Here is a 19,138-nt window from a genome sequence, read left to right on the forward strand (position 1 = left end):
TCACACATTAAAAACCTCCCTGAACAGGGCTGCCATCAAATGTCTTCTAAATGTCAGTTATAGTGGTACCTTGGGTTAAGTACTTAATTCATTCCGGAGGTCTGTTCTTAACCCGAAACTGTCCTTAACCTGAAGCACCACATTAGCTAATGGGGTCTCCTGCTGCTGCCGGAACACGATTTCTGTTCTCATCCTGAAGCAAAGTTCTTAATCTGAAGCACTATTTCTGGGTTAGCGGAGTCTGTAACCTGAAGCGTATGTAACCCAAGGTACCACTGTAGTTGTTTATCTCTTTGACGTCTGATGGGAGGGCATTCCACACGCCGGGTGCCACTACCAAGAAGGCCTTCTGCCTGGTTCCCTGTAGCTTTGCTTATCGCAATGAGGGAACCGCCAGAAGGCCCTCGGCATTGGACCTCAGCATCCAGTCAATGGGGGTGGAGATGCTCCTTCAGGTATACTGGGCCGAGGCCATTTTCAGGTTGGAGTATCTCCCTAAACAGAAAAGGGATCCTGGGTGCTGGAGGAACTCCACTGGCCCACACAAGCCATTGGCTGTCCTCAACAGGAAGTGCTATGGCAGCTTCCTGTTTAGGCTGGCAACATAGGAAGCTGACTTTTGGTCAGACTTTTAGTTTATCTTGCTCAGTATTTTAGTCTATCTTGCTCAGTATTGTCTACACTGACTGGCAGCAGCTTCCCAAGTTTGCAGGCAGGGGGTGCTCTGAGCTGGAAATGCCAGGAATTGAATCTGGGACCTTCTGCAAGCAAAGCAGATGCTCTACCAGTGGGCTATGCCCTTCTCCAGACCAATGGTTCATCTAGCTCTATGTTGTCGACACAGTGATTCGAAGTGGCTCTCCAAGGATTTTTAAAATGGGGTGTTCCGAGTCCTACCAAGAGATGCTAGGGATAAAACCAGGAACCTTCTTCATGCAAACCAAATCCTCTATCCCTCCACCTGATTGTCATTCAGGCAGGCAGCCTTGCTGTATTATTTTTGGCATCCATTAAAAACATTTTTGTTTAGACAAACCTATCTGGTTATGTAGAATGTTTGCAAGGTTTTAAGCTTACCATTGATCTTAATTATTATTTGTATGTTTTAAATAACTGTTTTTTCACTGACAGTGATATTATTTTATTCTTTTCGTAAGCCACTTTGAGGTCTTTTATTATCAAATGGTATATACATTTTATGAAGCAATACATAAATAATACCCCTGAATTACAGCCCATGGGATCTGTCTTGGCCATAAGCCTTCCCTGGCTGAACCCAGATACTGCATAGTGCTAACAGAGGATAGGCAAACGGATTTAGCCCCTTTCACAGTCGAAAGAAATAATACTTGTGCAAGTTTTTTCCTTGCCATAATTCTTGTTATTGTTTATATCAGCAGGATACAAAGCTGGATGGGCCCCTGTTTGGTCACTGATGTTCTAGTACACAAATTTTATTGGTTGATGTTGGTCACATAGGATAAAGCCACAACTATGTCAGAAAGTAAAGGGTGTGGCAGCTGCTTGCACTCCTAGCATGGGCCTGATGTCCCAGTTTGGTACTGTGAGCTGTGGGAAGGTTCTCTGGAAAGGTTAGCACCATTCCTACCAGGAAACTTGTTATGCAATAATAGGTTGAGCTCTTGACATCCTTGACACACAGGTGTACCTAAGCCAGGAAAGCAAAGCACAATTATGGCCAAAAGAAATTCTCTGGGGCTTTGGATTAAAACACCAATGCTTTTTCAAAAGGTAGAACTTATTTATCAATGGGTAGGAATCTCTATTCAGAACACTTAATTTTGTTTGACTTGCTAACTTCATGAAGGAACTCATACTTCTGAACATGTGCACTTACCGAAACGTGGACAAACTTCCATCTGACCAAGAGTACAAGTTTGGGCATTCAGTGCTGTTGTCAGGATCTGATTCTCTCCTAAGCCCTATCCAGAAGTCACCATCTGACGCTGAAAAGCTCCCAATCATCTTCTCAATCAGTTTCTGTTCTGACTGTGTTTCTATACTGACTAGGTCTCCTCCATCTCTCCTACAGGCCTGAAGAGCTTCTTTAAAGCCAACCCTGCGTACAACATTATGTAAGTAAACGATCTTGTAGCACGGGCGTTGGGTTCCTCCACGGCAAATGGCATGTCCTGAGGAAGACCAAAAAGAAAAAAAAAACCATTAGCAAACCAGCAGGAAAGGTAGCCATACTTCTCCCATGATGAGTTTTGTGCTGAATGGAATTTCTCTCCATTAACTCACATTAGCACTCATAAAACTAACATGAACTGGAATTAAGAACACCTACTTGCATATTATGGCCAGTCTAGCCACATTTCCTTTTCCTGAAGTTGACAAAAGCATTGCTGTCACTTTTGGCCAGATGCAAAAATGAGTGCCAGCCATAATTCTGTTGATATGTGTGCTCAGAAAGAACCCAAATTTTGTATTAGGTGAAAGCTTCTTATCACAAAAAAAAAATTAACTAAAGTAGTTCATATTAAGACTCATTCAATCTCAGAATTTGTGTTATGAATTTTTCATACAGGCTGTAGCTCAATAGTAGAATTGTCATGGTCTGGCAGGATGCCGAGTGGTGGGGGGCACCAGCTGGGGAACCCCCAAGGGAAGAAGGCTCAGAGGCCGGGGAATGGTGGTGGGATGATGCTGAGTGGTCAGAGGGAGAAGAGGCAGCCGACTGGGAGTAGGAGGTGTCAGAAGCTGAAGGGGCAACAGGGTTTAGTGAGCAGGAAGAGACTGGGGCAGAGAGCAGTCCAGAATCAGAGGCAGAAGAGGAGGCTGGAGAGGAAGGGGACCAAGATGCAGAGATGAAGCTGGTTGCTGAAGAAGCCAGGGGGTCCCTCCTTCCTCCTGTGGCCAGTTCCCCCCACCCCTGGTCTTCCAGAACCAGAAGAGGTATGAAATGAGAGGAGCAAATACACACAAGGCATCGAAGTCTCAGATTGTTTGGGGGATGACTTAGGGAGATGTTTGGAACTGCCTTTCTTGGGCAAGATCTACTGGGGAGAGTTGCAATGTTCACTAGGCCTGGCCTCCTGAGCTGTTTTGTTTCTTTGAATAAAGAGATCCAGTGTTTCTTTGAATAAAGATCCAGTGCTCTTCACTGGCACTGTGTGAGTTATTGCGGACCTGCTCTTGAAAACCGCCCTGACAAGAATTCATGTAGAAGATTCAGTACCCAGCATCTCAAGGTAGGACTGCAAAAGACTCTTGTTTGAAACCCTGAAGTGCCATTGGCAATGTATGTGGACAATACTGAGTGAGGCTAACCAATGGTCTGGCTCCTGATAAAGCTGCTTCCTATAAACCTATATCATCAGCCAATCTCTGCCTCGTGAATTTCACAATGTGACTTTTATATAAAAAGATAAGGAACACAACGACCACATCTGAGTAAATCATTTTAATTAGTGTTTTTATGTCCACATTTATCCAGTGCAGAGTCAAGTGTTCTGTTTTAAGAAGCCAACCATGGAACATGTATTTCAGGACAGGATGTTATAAACCCCTATGATGCAAAGTGGTGTTTCTAAAACACATTTTGAGAGAGATCCTCGTGTTTCTATTCATCCTTAAATGTACAAAAGTTTACAGCAGTCCATTCCAAGGTCCTTAATACAGCACAGTAATTGGACTGTGTGGGATTCCAATGTCTTAACTGCAGATGGCATACAAGTTAAAATGCTGAGCACAGCAAAAGCAGTCTAGTCGCCATCAATAATCTGACCAACATGCATCTCTGATGAAACACAAAACACATTACCTCTCTGAAGAATCAGATCCGCAGCTGTGAGGCAATGGGAAGAAGAGAAAAAGCACATCACTTATAAAATTGGCAATGACCAGGACTGCAGAATATCCAGCCCTTAAGAGTGGGCTGCTTTGAGGTGGCTAAAGTTTTTGCAACAACCTGGCAATTGTCTGCATTTTATCAGCAAAATTTGAAGTTATTTTTAGCCAAGGCAGGAATGCAATGCAGTTGATTGCAGGCCGGGCACTGCTACAAGTCAACTTGTCCAACCAGTGATCTCACTCTACTGCATACTAGAGATGAGTCCATGAAACTAAAGGTGCTTAGTTATTAAGGAAGGTGTTGATTTCAGTCTGATTAGCCCTTAATAAATATAGCTAAGATTCTAACCAATTTCTCTGCTGCATCAATATGTTAGGCATTTTTCGTGCAAAGAGGTAGATGCAGAGGCCAAAGTTCAAATCCCTCCTTAGAGCTGCTTCACATCTTGCACAGTGGCTAGATCACACTGGTGTTCAGTGCAACACAAACTGCAAGTGTGGAGGGCAGATGGGTGCTCCAAAACAAGTACAGTGGTACCTGTAGATGTGAACGAGATCCGTTCCAGAGCCCAGTTCGCATCTAGAAGCAAATGTAACCCAGTGGCGTAGCGTGGGGGGTGCAGGGGGGGCCGGCCGCACCGGGCGCAACATCTGGGGGTTAGGGTTACGGGCGCAAATCCACGGGTTAGGGGGTGCAAATTACTTGCCTTGCCCCGGGTGCTGACAACCCATGCTACGCCACTGACGTAACCCGTGTCCGCGCATCTGCGCGTGTCACATTTTGGTGCTTCTGCACATGCGCATGACGTCATTTTGAGCGTCCGCGAAACCCGGAAGTAACACGTTCGAACATGCTCATCCCAAAGCACATTCAACCCGAGGTATTAGATTGAGATAAGAGTCAGTTCCAACACATCTTGGACACGCTGAACCGCAAGGCTCCTCGACCCCCTTGGCTTCTCATCCCCTTTTCCTGGGAAGGGCGCCAAGAGTCCCGAGTCCCAAAGACAGGAGCTTTCTGTTCATGCTCAGGAAACTCATCATGGGGCAGGGCTCCTGAGGAGGTGGAGAAAGGGGAGGGAACTGGAGGGGAATAAATGCTCTGTGCAAATGGCTGAGAACTTGTGCTTGTTTTATGAATCTATCACACTTGCTCCTTTTACCAGTTCATGGATGGTAGAAATAAATCTTTTCCTCCAAAACTATTCCTTGAGTGTCTGTTGACTCCCATTTCCCCGTCCCGGGCGCAAAGCTCTTCTCACCCGAGGGCAAAGCCTCAAAAAGCTACAGTATGACTGTAGTGGATATGCACCAGAGATCCATGGCCAATCATAGCTCTTTGAGCAAGTCCCTGAAAGTTCAGGAAAGCATGTCTGCCCGTCAGGTGTTTCATATCTGTTGCAAAACACACTAGCAAACACCTTATTAATGACTCAGACAAATAATATGAAATAGTTCTGCAAAACAGCAGCATAGTTTATTTTTTTTTTTTATAAAAATTTTTATTAAGATTTTTTACAGATACATATTTAACAAACAAAATAGGTTTCATAACATCTTTTCATTCTATTGCGGACTCCCTCACGTCTCCCGCTTCCACTCTCATCATTAAAAACGAATTTTTCCAAGCAAATTATCATCTTGTTTATACTCTTAAGTGCAATGTTTAGGTTAAACTCAAATAAAAAAATTATAATTTTAATGGTAGACAGTTATTTCTGCTCTGGCTTCCTTGTTAGGATTCAACCAAATTACAATACTTTTGTAAATAAATCTTAAATTTCTTCCAGTCTTCTTCAACCCTCTCCTCTCCCAGGTCGCGGATTCTGCCAGTCATCTCGGCCAGTTGCATATAGTCCATCAGCTGCATCTGCCATTCTTCCAGTGTTGGTAGATCTTGGGTTTTCCAGCTCTTAGCAATAAGTATCCTTGCCGCCGTTGTAGCGTACATAAAAAATGTTCTATCCTTCTTTAACACGTTCTGGCCGACCATGCCCAGAAGGAAGGCCTCTGGTTTCTTGGTGAAGGTATACTTAAATACCTTTTTTAACTCATTATATATCATTTCCCAAAAGGCCTTCACTTTAGGGCAGGTCCACCAGAGGTGAAAGAATGTTCCTTCATTTTCCTTACATTTCCAACATTTGTTATCAGACGAATGGTGTATTTTAGCCAATTTCACTGGGGTCATGTACCATCTATATATCATTTTCATTACATTTTCCTTCAGAGCATTACATGCTGTGAAGTTCAGCCCGGTAGTCCATAACCTTTCCCAGTCCTCAAACATAATGTTGTGCCCAATATCCTGGGCCCACTTTATCATAGCCGATTTAACCAATTCGTCTTGTGTGTTCCATTTCAGCAGCAAGTTATACATTTTTGAAAGTACCTTGGTCTTAGGTTCTAGCAGTTCTGTCTCCAGTTTCGATTTCTCCACCTGGAATCCTAACTTTTTATCAATCTTAAACACTTCCTTAATCTGAGCATAGTGTAACCAGTCTCGCACTTTATCTTTCATTTTCTCTAAACTCTGCAGTTTCCAATTGTCTCCATCCCTTTCTAGTATTTCCCAATATTTTGGCCAATTGGCCTCCATATTGGGTCTTTTTCGGGCCTTGGCCTCCAAAGGTGACAGCCACCTCGGTGTTTTGTTTTCTAATAAGTCTTTGTATCTTGTCCAGACATTAAATATTGCTTTTCTGACAATATGGTTCTTAAAGACCTTGTTGATCTTAACCTTGTCATACCATAAATATGCATGCCATCCAAATGCATTGTTAAAACCTTCCAAATCCAGCACATCCGTGTCCTCCAGAAGTAGCCAGTCTTTTAGCCAGCAGAAAGCTGCGGCTTCATAGTACAACTTTAATTCTGGCAGGGCAAAGCCCCCTCTTTCTTTTGCGTCCGTTAATATCTTAAACTTAATTCTGGGCTTTTTGCCCTGCCAGACAAATTTGGAGATATCTTTCTGCCACTTCCGGAAGCACTCCGTTTTATCTACAATCTGCAATGTCTGAAACAAAAATAACATTTTTGGCAATACATTCATCTTAATAGCAGCTATTCGACCTAACAATGAAAGTTTCAGTTTTGACCAGCTATCCAAGTCTCTCTTAATTTCAGACCAACATTTTTCATAATTATCTTTAAACAGACTCAAATTCTTTGCTGTTATGTTTACCCCTAGGTATTTAACTTTCTTAACCACAGTTAACTCTGTCTCTCTCTGAAACCGTTCCGACTCAATATCTGTCAAGTTTTTTCCCAACACCTTGGTTTTTTGCTTATTTAGTTTAAATCCCGCCACCCGACCAAAATCCTGGATTAGTTGTAGTACTCTTTTCGTACTAGATTCTGGCTCCTGTAATGTCAGAACTAAGTCATCTGCAAACGCTTTAAGTTTGTATTGTTTCGCTCCGACCTGTATCCCTTCCACCAACCTGTCCCCTCTAATCGTGTTCAAGAGCACCTCCAGGACCGAGATAAATAGTAACGGGGAAATCGGACAGCCTTGTCGTGTTCCTTTTTCAATTTTAAACTCTTCTGTAACCACATTGTTAACTATCAGTTTAGCCTTTTGTTCTGAATATATTGCATCAATCCCATTCTCAAACCCCCGGCCCACTCCCATTTCTTTTAGATTCCCTTTCATAAACTTCCAGGATATGTTATCAAAGGCCTTCTCCGCGTCTATAAAAATTAAAACAGCTTTAGTATTTATGTCTGTTTGTAAAAGCTCCAATATATCTATAATGTTCCTTGTATTGGCAGACATGTGTCTACCTGGGAGAAAGCCTGCCTGGTCTTTATGGATTACTTTGTTTAAAACCCTCTTGAATCTACTTGCCAAAACGTCTGCGAATATTTTGTAATCCACATTTAAAAGGGAGATGGGACGGTAGTTCTTAAGCTGTGTCTTTTCAGTTTCCGATTTTGGTATCAATGTGATGAAAGCTTCTTTCCACGATTCTGGCGCCTTCTTCCCCTCTAAAATTTCATTGCTGACCTCCATCAGTGGTTGTATCAAATAGTCTTTCAATGTCTTATAATACTTGGAGGTCAGCCCATCTGGTCCTGGTGATTTGCCCTGTTTCATATTTTGGATGGCCTGCTCAATCTCTTGTCGTGTTATTTTGCCATTCAGAATTGATCTATTTTCTTCTGACAACTTTGCCAGTCCATTTGTCTTTAGAAATTGTTTAATCGCTGCTTCATCTTGTGGCCCTTGAGTGTATAATTTTTTGAAATATCTCTGGAAACACTTTCTAATCTCTCCGGGGTTCTGGATACATCTTCCTTCAATCTCTAAGTTTGTCACTGTGTTTAACTTTTGTCTCCTCTTCAACTGCCAAGCTAGCAGTTTTCCACATTTATTAGCCGACTCAAAAGTTTTTTGTTTCATTAGTTTGATTTTCCATTCTATTTCCTGATTTATCAGTTTACAATACTGTGCTTGGTAAAGTTTGATTTCTCTCAGAATCGGCTGGGACTTCGGATTAAGTCTTAACTTCTTCTCCAACTCCTTGATTTTTTCCAAAATTTTATCTTTCCTTTCGTTTTGTTTCCTTTTCTTTACTGTGTTCTGTTGTATCAGGAACCCCCTCATCACGGCCTTACTTGCGTCCCAGATAGTTCTTTTTTCCACTGTGGTGTTCATATTGATCTCAAAATAATCCTTTAGGGCTTTTTGGGCCTTCTTAGTGATCTCCTGATCTCTAAACAGGCCATCATTCATCTTCCATCTGAAGGAACCGGTTGGAATCAATGTCATGTCCATTCTCAGTGCGTTATGGTCGGAGCATGTCTTTGGGCAGATTTCCACCTTTCTGATCTTAGGTGCCAGACCTCTAGTTATCCATATCTGGTCGATTCTTGTCCAAGTCAGTTGGGCTTCAGAGAAAAATGTTCCTTCCCTTCCCAAGGGGTTTCTCACTCTCCAAATGTCAATCCAGTCCATATTGTCTGTCATTTCAAAGAAGGTCTTTGGTAGTCTCCCATCTTTAGAAATTTTTTGGCTCTGTGACTTATCCATATTGGTTGATACAACTCCATTCATATCTCCCATCATAATGATGTTGTTGTAGTCCAGATAGTCCAGCATGGTCTCATGCAACTTCTTATAGAATTCCGATTTTCCTTCATTTGGAGCATAAATTCCTAATATCAGTATTTTTTCCCCTTGATGTTGTATTTCTATCGCCAAAATTCTTCCATGCTCATCTTTAAACAGAAATTTAGGTGAAAGGCTCTCTTTTGCATAAATTACCACACCTCTCTTTTTAACTGTATCCGAAGATATAAATTCCTGACCAAGTCTTTTATTTATTAACACTTTTCTGTGGAGCCTGGTCACATGTGTTTCCTGTAAGCAAATAATGTCCAAATGTTCCTTTTTTAAAATGTGAAAGATTTTTCTCCTTTTTCCTGGAATGTTACAGCCATTTATGTTCCAGCTCAAAAGTTGCAGAGACATCCTGAATATATCTGGTTATTCTTGCTGTGGGGGTACCTTATTGTCAGATTTTTGGGGGTCCGAGGGTGCAGGAACCCCCGGAGGTTCAGGCCCTGGGGGTAATCCAAGTCCCTTATGAAGATCTTCTCCGTGTGCCACCAAAAACTTGTCTCTATCCTCCGGCGTTCTAATTTTAATCTTCCTCCCTCTGAAAGTAAACGACAACCCTTGGGGAAACTCCCACCTGAAGATGATTGAGTTGCTCCTTAGCAGTTTTACTAATTCCGAGTAGTCTGCTCGAAGATCCAACAGCTGTTTAGGAATATCCTTATAAATTTCAATTCTTTTGTCCAAAATATCCAGTGACTTTCCGTAGTGCAGGCCTAGAATCTTGTCCCTTTCCTCCTTTGATCTCAATATTATCAAACAGTCTCTGGGCTTCTCCTTCTTTATAAGTCTTCCAAGCCTAAAAGCAGATAGTATTTTAAAGTCTTTTTCTTCTAAGTTCCAAAACTTGGAAAATTCCTTGGTAAGGAACTCAGTTAAGTTACCTTCTTCCACTTCTGGAATTGAGCGTATCCTTAAATTGGCCTCCCTGTTCCGAAGTTCTGTCATGGAAAAATAGATCTGGTGTTCTCCTACTTGTTTGCTGAGTGGTCTTACTTCTTTTTCAAGCTGTCCCAATCTTTGGCTAGTGTCTTCCGCCAGTTTCCGATTTTCACCTACAGCCTCCTTCAATTCTCCAATAGATTGAACATTCTGTGCAACTTGTCCAGTTAGTCTATTTAAACTTTCTGTGTTTAAGTCAATTTTAGCTGATTGCTGGTCAGCCTTTCTGTCCAGAGCCTCCAATTTTTCAAAAATTTTCTCCAAAATAGTGCCACTTGCTCCTGAGGCCATATCTTCCAGTTGTAATTCCTCAGTTTCTCCCTCCCCTGATTGTAGCAGGGAGGCCGCTTCTGCCTCAGGAGGCAAAGTAGTAGGCAAGGCAGGCACAGATGATCTACGCTGTGAGACTGTCGGTAAAGTTAACGTTGTTTGTCTGGTTCTTCCCCTTTTTCTTGTTCCACTCATTCCAAAGTTATCTAAAAGCCAAGGTCAAACTGAATTGTTCCCATGAGAAAGTAAGAGCCCAGATGGTAACACTCAAACAGGAGGCCGGGAAAGAGAAAGTAAAACAAAGTCACTGCTGTAAATCCAAAAATCCTCTAGGTGGAGCTTAGAATGTCTTTGGGGAGGAAGTCCAATCCAATTGAAGTTAGTAAATCTGAATTGATCTCCAAAGATCTTCACAAAGATAAGTTTTAGCAGAGTTAAAACTTAAAGCCAAACATTGTTTCCAAAAGTGCTTAGACCACAAGTGTTTCAAAGTAACAAATTCAAACTCAGTATGTTCCAAAGTTCAGATTCAAAGTATCCAAAGCTTGCAGGCTGACTGCTCAGTTACTCAGGCAGCTCCAGTACCTGGGTTTCTTACTCTTATTTGTAATCCAATAGATCAACAGAAGACAGGTACCCTTGTCTCAATGAAGGTCCAAAAAACAGCCACTTAAAGTCTTTAAATCAGCCAGAAACAACAGTTTAAATAGATGCCAGATCAGTCAATGCAAAAAATTACTCTTTGTCTCCACTCCTCCTGCTCTTTACTTTCAAGTTCAGTGTCAGCGGAAGACGGACTTCCTGTTTTTCGTCACTCCGCTTTCAGCCAAATTCACAATTTTTAGAGGCTTTAGAAGTATAGTGTCCAAATTACTCACGGGTTGTTGCTTTCCAAAGTTAGCAGTTTCAAGAAGAAAGGTCAGCGCTCACCGGCAACAGCGACGCGGCTTCGCTCCGTTGATCGCGCAACGACCCACAGCGCCGCTACCCCCTCCGCGGTCCGGAGCCCCTTACGGGGTCCCTTCGTCGTTTTAGGGGCTGCTTTTGGCGCCCGCCGGGTCTCAGGACCACAGGCTTCTGCTGCCTGTGGTTTTTCTGGATGGGTCCCCGCTTCGCCGTAGCGGGCGACCCGTTTCAACGGAGCTACCCTCTCCCGTTCAGGAGCTGGCAGCCATTGCCGTTCGCGCCGCCTCCGGAAGTCAACAGCAGCATAGTTTAATACAGTGATGGGAGGCCTGAGTTTGAATCCCATTGTAACCAAGGCCTTGCATAGCTCCCTCTCTCCCCCCCCAATCTTCTGTAAAATGGGAACAATAATGTCGTGTCATCTACGTTTCTGATGAGGATAACTAAGGCCTGCAAGTTGTTTTGCATGTGAAAAGTAATTAGTGCTAGAATAGCAAACATGTGGTAGCCATCAATCACGTGGCAGTATATAAACATGCTAGTTTCACAATGAAATCATAACATGTAAATTGGGGTGGGGGACAATAGTATGCCATGCACAAAGTTGCACACCTTCAATTACACACACAACACCCTAGCAGAAGTTGCTTTATGAGTTTTCCAAGACACATTAAATTGGAGCATGTGTGGGGCTGATTCTACATGCCAAAACCATAAATTGTGTCCCCAATGGTAATATGAACTGACTATGTATCTGGCCCTCATTAATGCAAAAGAAAAGAACGATTGGAAATGCCTGTAGCCTTAATAAACCAAAAAACAGGTACCTTTTAAAATACAAATACTTGTTCAGGTAATTGAGTAATTTTATTATGCTTTATTGTACGACTGAGATGTGTATTTTGTTTTTGTTTTACATTGCTTACATGATTCTGCAGCAGCCTAGAACAGATAGGAGCACTTATAGCTGTGGGGGTGAAGGAACAAGCAAACCCAGACAAAGCGGGCCTGACTAATACAGAACAAATGGAAATTCTTTGGCAGTATTTATTTTCAGACAGTCTCCACACTTAGAGTGGGGAAAGAGTTTATTTAAAGGGTCTTAAGAAGGGGGGGGGAATACACATACACACAGTATATGTGTATATATATATACAGTGTGTGTGTGTGTGCGTGTATACACACACTACACACCACACACCACACACACACACATATGTATATTTCTAGGCCAGCTAGAAATATTGTGCAGTGGGCTGCCCACTTCACATCACAACAGTATTTTAAGCATCCTCATATATATATATATATATATATATATATATATATATATATATATATATGCAGGTTTTGGTGTCCTCGGGTGTCTTCCCGTGTAAAAGTTGGGGTGTCTAGGCGACGTTTCGACGAGGTCTCACTCGTCATCTTCAGGCTGGTGCTTTCGGCTTCTTGTTACTGGAACAGAGCAGGATCTCAGTGTTTGAGTTCCTATAAATACTGTTGAGGGGGTGTGGTGTATAGCCTCCAATGTTCTGGGCAGAGAGGAAGTTCCCAGGCTAGTGTGCCTTTTCTTCTTTTGTTCCTTAATTACTTGAGGGATATCTTGAGTGATTTCTTGAGTGATATCCTGAGTACCACTTAGGTGGGTCATTAGGTGTGGATTAGTTGCTAAAGTCTTTGTGTCAGTGCAGTACAGCCATCTTCTCAGAAAAACTCTTCACAAAGTTCAAGAGGTCAAGACACAAAGACTTTAGCAACTAATCCACACCTAATGACCCACCTAAGTGGTACTCAGGATATCACTCAAGAAATCACTCAAGATATCCCTCAAGTAATTAAGGAACAAAAGAAGAAAAGGCACACTAGCCTGGGAACTTCCTCTCTGCCCAGAACATTGGAGGCTATACACCACACCCCCTCAACAGTATTTATAGGAACTCAAACACTGAGATCCTGCTCTGTTCCAGTAACAAGAAGCCGAAAGCACCAGCCTGAAGATGACGAGTGAGACCTCGTCGAAACGTCGCCTAGACACCCCAACTTTTACACGGGAAGACACCCGAGGACACCAAAACCTGCATATATATATATATATATATATATATATATATATATATATATATATATATATGAGGATGCTTAAAATACTGTTGTGATGTGAAGTGGGCAGCCCACTGCACAATATTTCTAGCTGGCCTAGAAATATACATATGTGTGTGTGTGTGGTGTGTGGTGTGTAGTGTGTGTATACACGCACACACACACACACTGTATATATATGAGGGCCAGATACATAGTCAGTTCATATTACCATTGGGGACACAATTTATGGTTTTGGCATGTAGAATCAGCCCCACACATGCTCCAATTTAATGTGTCTTGGAAAACTCATAAAGCAACTTCTGCTAGGGTGTTGTGTGTGTAATTGAAGGTGTGCAACTTTGTGCATGGCATACTATTGTCCCCCACCCCAATTTACATGTTATGATTTCAGAGAGGAAGTTCCCAGGCTAGTGTGCCTTTTCTTCTTTTGTTCCTTAATTACTTGAGGGATATCTTGAGTGATTTCTTGAGTGATATCCTGAGTACCACTTAGGTGGGTCATTAGGTGTGGATTAGTTGCTAAAGTCTTTGTGTCAGTGCAGTACAGCCATCTTCTCAGAAAAACTCTTCACAAAGTTCAAGAGGTCAAGACACAAAGACTTTAGCAACTAATCCACACCTAATGACCCACCTAAGTGGTACTCAGGATATCACTCAAGAAATCACTCAAGATATCCCTCAAGTAATTAAGGAACAAAAGAAGAAAAGGCACACTAGCCTGGGAACTTCCTCTCTGCCCAGAACATTGGAGGCTATACACCACACCCCCTCAACAGTATTTATAGGAACTCAAACACTGAGATCCTGCTCTGTTCCAGTAACAAGAAGCCGAAAGCACCAGCCTGAAGATGACGAGTGAGACCTCGTCGAAACGTCGCCTAGACACCCCAACTTTTACACGGGAAGACACCCGAGGACACCAAAACCTGCATTCCTGTACCCGTGAAAATCTACGAAAGCATATATATATATATATATATATATATATATATATATATATATACGAAAGCATATATATATATATATATATATCCCACTGCACAATATTTCTAGGCTGTAGCTTAGCGATAGCTCATTTGCTCTGCATGCAGGTCCCTGGTTCAAGCCCTGGCACCTCCCAGCAGGGCTTAGAGAGCCCTCTGTCTGAAACCCTGGAGAGCCACTGCCAGTCATTGTACAGAAATTACTGAACTGTATGGTCAGATTCAGTATAGGGCAGCTTCCTATGCCAGCTTTAGTAGTAAGGGTTTTTTTTGGGGGGGGGAGGCTATAGTGACTCAGTAGTGATAGATAAGCATTCTAAGCGAGCTCAGAAGCATTTCTCCTCGACGGCACTTCATGGGTACACTGCCTGGTTTGCAGGTTCACTCATCAGCATCTCCAGTTCACAGGGCCAGTTTTAAACAAGGACAAAACCTTCCTGCAACTGTGGAAATCTGCTACCAGTCGGAGCAAACAATATAGGCTTGATGGACCAATAGCCTGACTCAACAGAAGGCAGCATCATATAAACAATATCCATTTTGCACAACGGCACCATCAGCAGAATGATCAGGAAATGCCCCAGCTGAAGCCAGACTGGCTAACCACCTTTTGAAGTAAGCGAAGTAATGCCATCTAAAGAGAGATGCCCCATAAGTCTATTCTGCCCAGAGTTTAAAATGACTGAACTTAACCAATGCTTTTGGACGGGAGCTCAGATGAAGAAGAGCGTACAATACCACCCCCTGCAGATCACAAAGATTCTCAGGAGCAGACCACCAGCTAAAATAGACACCACGGGGCCAGCTTATTTCACAGAATTGTAGACTTGGAAAGGACCCTGAGGATCATTGTAGTCCAACCCCCTGCAATGCAGAAATATGCAGCTGTCCCGTACGGGGATCGAACCTGCAACCTTGGCATTATCACCATCGTAGTATAACCAACTGAGCTACCCGGCTTGATACAGTGAAAGCAGCTTCATATTATTTCTTCCAGCGCTGATCCCCAGAACTGAAACCAGGGTCCTGGGCATCTGACTCATGTTAAGTCTCCCTAAGATTTAAGGGTGCCCGGTTGAGAGAGATCTGTGAAGCTGCAGCCCATCTCTTCCCCCCCTCCCACCATGCCAAAGCAGCAAAACATCTACCATTGTTCCTTCCCGGTTGGGGCAGCCCCATTCTGCACCTCCACTTCTGCTGTGTCCGGAGCTTTAGCAGCCCAGAGCAGAGCCTGGAAGGGATCCCAGCTTCTCCGCTGCAGACACACACAAGGTCTCCGCTACATTTGGGTGTTGAAAGGCACACAACTTTTTGCAGAAAGCTCTACCATCGCCCCCCTCCCCTTCCGCGAAAGAAAACCCCTGTCTCATTTAGTCCACCCACAATCCACTGTAGAGTAAGCAGCAGGCTGCTGAAGATGAAGCCACCCATATCAGCTGGGGTGCCATCAACATTTTTCTGGGCGCAGTCCTGCACACAACTTTGGCAGCACATAGCCCCTGGCTTTCGATGGGATGGAGACTGCCAAACCACACAGCCAGGACTGCATACTTTGGTTGCCTCCCTGCCTCTAGAAACAGATACAGTACTAAAACTGGCCGGCCGCTGGTCCCGCTTTTCTCATGCAGAAGGACCCCCCACCCTCCATTTCTGGGAAGGGAAAGCTCTGCACCTTCACAACCGGCCTGCTTCTCGTTGTTGCATCAGCAGTAGCATTTTTGTGTGCGCATTAAGAAAAGTGCCATGGGGGGGGGGTTAGCCCCCACCATGGGCACCGCTGAAGCTGCTCTGTCACCCACTGTTCTCTCTCCAACACAGAATCTTGTCCCTACCCCAGTTTGCATCACTTTCCTCATCCATAGGCTCAGGGCTCATTCCAATGATTTAATGCCCCCCCCCCAAATCCAGGGATAAGTACCCAACCCCATGCCCAATGCGCTCCCCATTCCAGAAATCGGAGACGCAGCTCCAGATCGTCCCCCCATAACTTTTGCATTTGCTTTCAGTTCCCGGTTGTGGGTGCTTCCCCCCACCCGCTGCAAAACAGGAGGGGACCAGCCCGAGACCCCCGCGATTGCCTCTCTCCCCAGCCAACTCGGGACCGATGCATCCGCTTGCCCAGCCCAGCCCAGGAGGCACTCACCGCTGAGCAGCCGCGTCCCCTGCCCGCCCGCCGCCCAGCAGAAGGCAGCCAGTAGCAGCAGCAGCAGCAAGTTGCTCCCCGCGGCGGCTCCTCCGCCGCGTCCCCGGAGCCGCATGTCGCGCGGCTGCACTGGCGGCAGCAGGAGCGCAAGGGCAGCAGCGCGAGCTCCGGGCGAGCTTCTGGCAGCAGCCAAGGCTGTGGCGGCGGCAGCAGAGCCGGCTCCGCCTCCGGGCCAGGGGCCAGCCGAGGGGAGGGACGCTGGAGAGCCCGGCGGGTGGGGTGGGGAGGCTCTGCGCGGACACTGGCACTCACTCTCTCGACATGCCTGCCGAGAGGGGTCGAGAGATGCTTCGGTAGCCAAAGCGGAGCTCGGTGCCAAACTGATGCATGGGAAGAAGCTGCGGAAGTTGTGGGTTTGGGGGGGAGGTGGGGAGAGCATTCATAAGACACACAGAATGCGAAGTTAGGCCGCGTGGGTTTTGCATGCGGAATGTTCCCGTGCAGATGGGGACCCGAAAGTTGGCGTAGAAGTGAAACGCTGCAGGTCTGGGGTGCATAATGCTATCCGCCCCCGGCAAGCAGTGGCAAGGATGCCCTGACAATAGAATCATAGAATTGTATACAGTGGTACCTTGGGTTACAGATGCTTCAGGTTACAGACGCTTCAGGTTACAGACTCCGCTAATGCAGAAATAGTGCTTCGGATTAAGAACTTTGCTTCAGGATGAGAACAGAAATCGTGCGGCAGCAGCGGGAGGCCCCATTAGCTAAAGTGGTACCTCAGCTTAAGATCAGTTTCAGGTTAAGAATGGACCTCCGGAATGAATCAAGTTCTTAATCCGAGGTACCACTGTAGTTGGAAGGGACCCCAAGGGTCATCTAGTCCAACCCCCTGCAATGCAGGAATCTCAGCTAAAGCATCCATGACAGATGGCCACCCAACCTCTGCTTAAGGAACCTCCAAGGAAGGAGAGTCCACCACCTCCAGAGGGAGACCGTTCCACTGCTGAACAGCTCTTACTGTCAGAAAGTTGTTCTTGATGTTTAGTCAGAATCTCCTTTCTTGTAACTTGACACCATTGGTTCGAGTCCTGCCCTCCAGAGCAGGAGAAAACAAGCTTGTTCCCTCTCCCATGTGACAGCCCTTGAAATATGTGAAGATGGCTATCATCATAGCTCATCTCAGTCTTCTCTTTTCCAGGCTAAACATACCTAGCTCCTTCAACCTTTCCTCATAAGGCCTCACCAAACAACTCACAACCACCCAAACAACCCCAGCCGTTCACCATGTACTCACAGATACGTGGGCTCAGCCAACGTGCTTTAGGAATATAGAATGCTGCCTTGTGCCAAGTAATGACTCATTGGTCCATCTAGCATGGTATTCTCCACACTGACCGGCAGCAGCCAGTATCAAAAAGGGAGTCCCTCTCATTGCAACTTGGAGATACTGCAAAGGAATGAAGCTTACTTTCTGAATGCATGCAAAGCAGCTGGTCCACAGCAGTTACATCTTTCCCAAAGTCTTGAGGTTTGTCTTCTCTAGCTGGATGGTCAAGGGGTCATTTGACAAGGAAACAGCTGGTTCAGACTGTGATTTGACACAACCCACAAAGCTTGGGGGATCAGACTGTGCTGGAGACCAGAGTGGCCCAAGGCACTGAAACGCTATGGGTGCTGGTGAACTCCCTGCAGTACTTGGAGGAGCTTCATTCACACAACCCACCTGCCCAGGCTGCCCGGTTTCTCAGCTGTATGGTTTCTTATTTCATTTTTGGCAGCCAGTGGGCTGAATCCAGGTTATATGGAGCCTGTCGCTCCAGAGCAAGAGATCTGGTATTGGCTTGCGCTTTGGAAGCAGGAGGGAAGAAAGCAAGACTGAGTGGAAAGTTTCCTTTGCACCACTTCCAGTGTCCAAATGCTGACCCTGCATTTCTCCCGCATGTTTCCGGAGGGTTGGGGAGCTCGACTGCACCTGCTTCCTGGCTTCCCAGCCATGTTTCTGCTCATCCAGGCTTGGAAACAGTTTCCAGCTGCCAAAGTGAAGATAAAGTAGACTCAAGATGCTACTTGCATCATGGCTTAAAATAAAGACGTACATTGTGGGACAGGGAACCTCTTTATAACAAAGTTTTGTCAGCATGCTTCTGAATAACAGTTACTGGGAATTGCAAGTGAGGAGAGAGCTCTGTTGCACTCAGGCTGTTCTTGCAGGTTTCCCAAAGGCACCTAGTTGGCCACTGTGAAAACAGAAGGCTGGACTAGATGGATCATGGGCCTGATCCAGCAGGGCTCTTCCTGTTTGTAAAGGGAACCTTTTCTCAGGTTTAAACTGTTGGTCTAAACACCCAGCAAGTGCTGTTTGTGAGCACTTTATAATAATCACAGCATCATAGAACTGTAGAGTTGGAAGGGAGTTTAAGGGTCACCTAGTCCAAGCTTTGCGACGTGGGTGGCACTGTGGGTTAAACCACAGAGCCTAGGACTTACCGATCAGAAGGTCGGCGGTTCGAATCCCCGCGACGGGGTGAGCTCCTGTTGCTCGGTCCCTGCTCCTGCCAACCTAGCAGTTCGAAAGCACGTCCAAGTGCAAGTAGATAAATAGGTACCGCTCTGGCGGGAAGGTAAACGGTATTTCTGTGTGCTGCTCTGGTTCGCCAGAAGCAGCTTAGTCATGCTGGCCACATGGCCTGGAAGCTGTACGCCGGCTCCCTCGGCCAGTAAAGTGAGATGAGCGCCGCAACCCCAGAGTCGGCCACTCTGTTTAAAAACCTCCAATGGTGTGACTCCAACACCTTTCAAGGTAGTCCGTTGCACTGTCGAACAACTCTTGCTGTCAGAAAGTTTTGTTGA

The 19,138-nt window shown here is 44.9% G+C and overlaps 1 protein-coding gene across 2 annotated transcripts in view; it reads right to left on the reverse strand.

Moving 5' to 3' along the window:
• Positions 1 to 16,466, reverse strand: part of LAYN (layilin) — a 24,142-nt gene extending 7,676 nt beyond the window's left edge. The window contains exons 1-3 of one of the 2 annotated variants that reach the window (XM_081889958.1): positions 16,286 to 16,466; positions 3,788 to 3,811; positions 1,859 to 2,153 (exon numbers count right to left, since the gene is read on the reverse strand). In XM_081889958.1, coding sequence (XP_081746084.1) covers positions 1,859 to 2,153; positions 3,788 to 3,811; positions 16,286 to 16,400 — 434 coding nt within the window. In that variant the 5' untranslated portion in view covers positions 16,401 to 16,466. The remainder of the gene's footprint in view (positions 1 to 1,858; positions 2,154 to 3,787; positions 3,812 to 16,285) is intronic. The other variant, XM_081889959.1, reaches the window with a different exon arrangement.
• Between the last annotated feature and the right edge of the window lie 2,672 nt (positions 16,467 to 19,138).

The sequence above is a fragment of the Podarcis melisellensis genome (assembly GCF_964234715.1).
Source record: "Podarcis melisellensis genome assembly, chromosome: 15".
Taxonomy (NCBI): Eukaryota; Metazoa; Chordata; class Lepidosauria; order Squamata; family Lacertidae; genus Podarcis; species Podarcis melisellensis.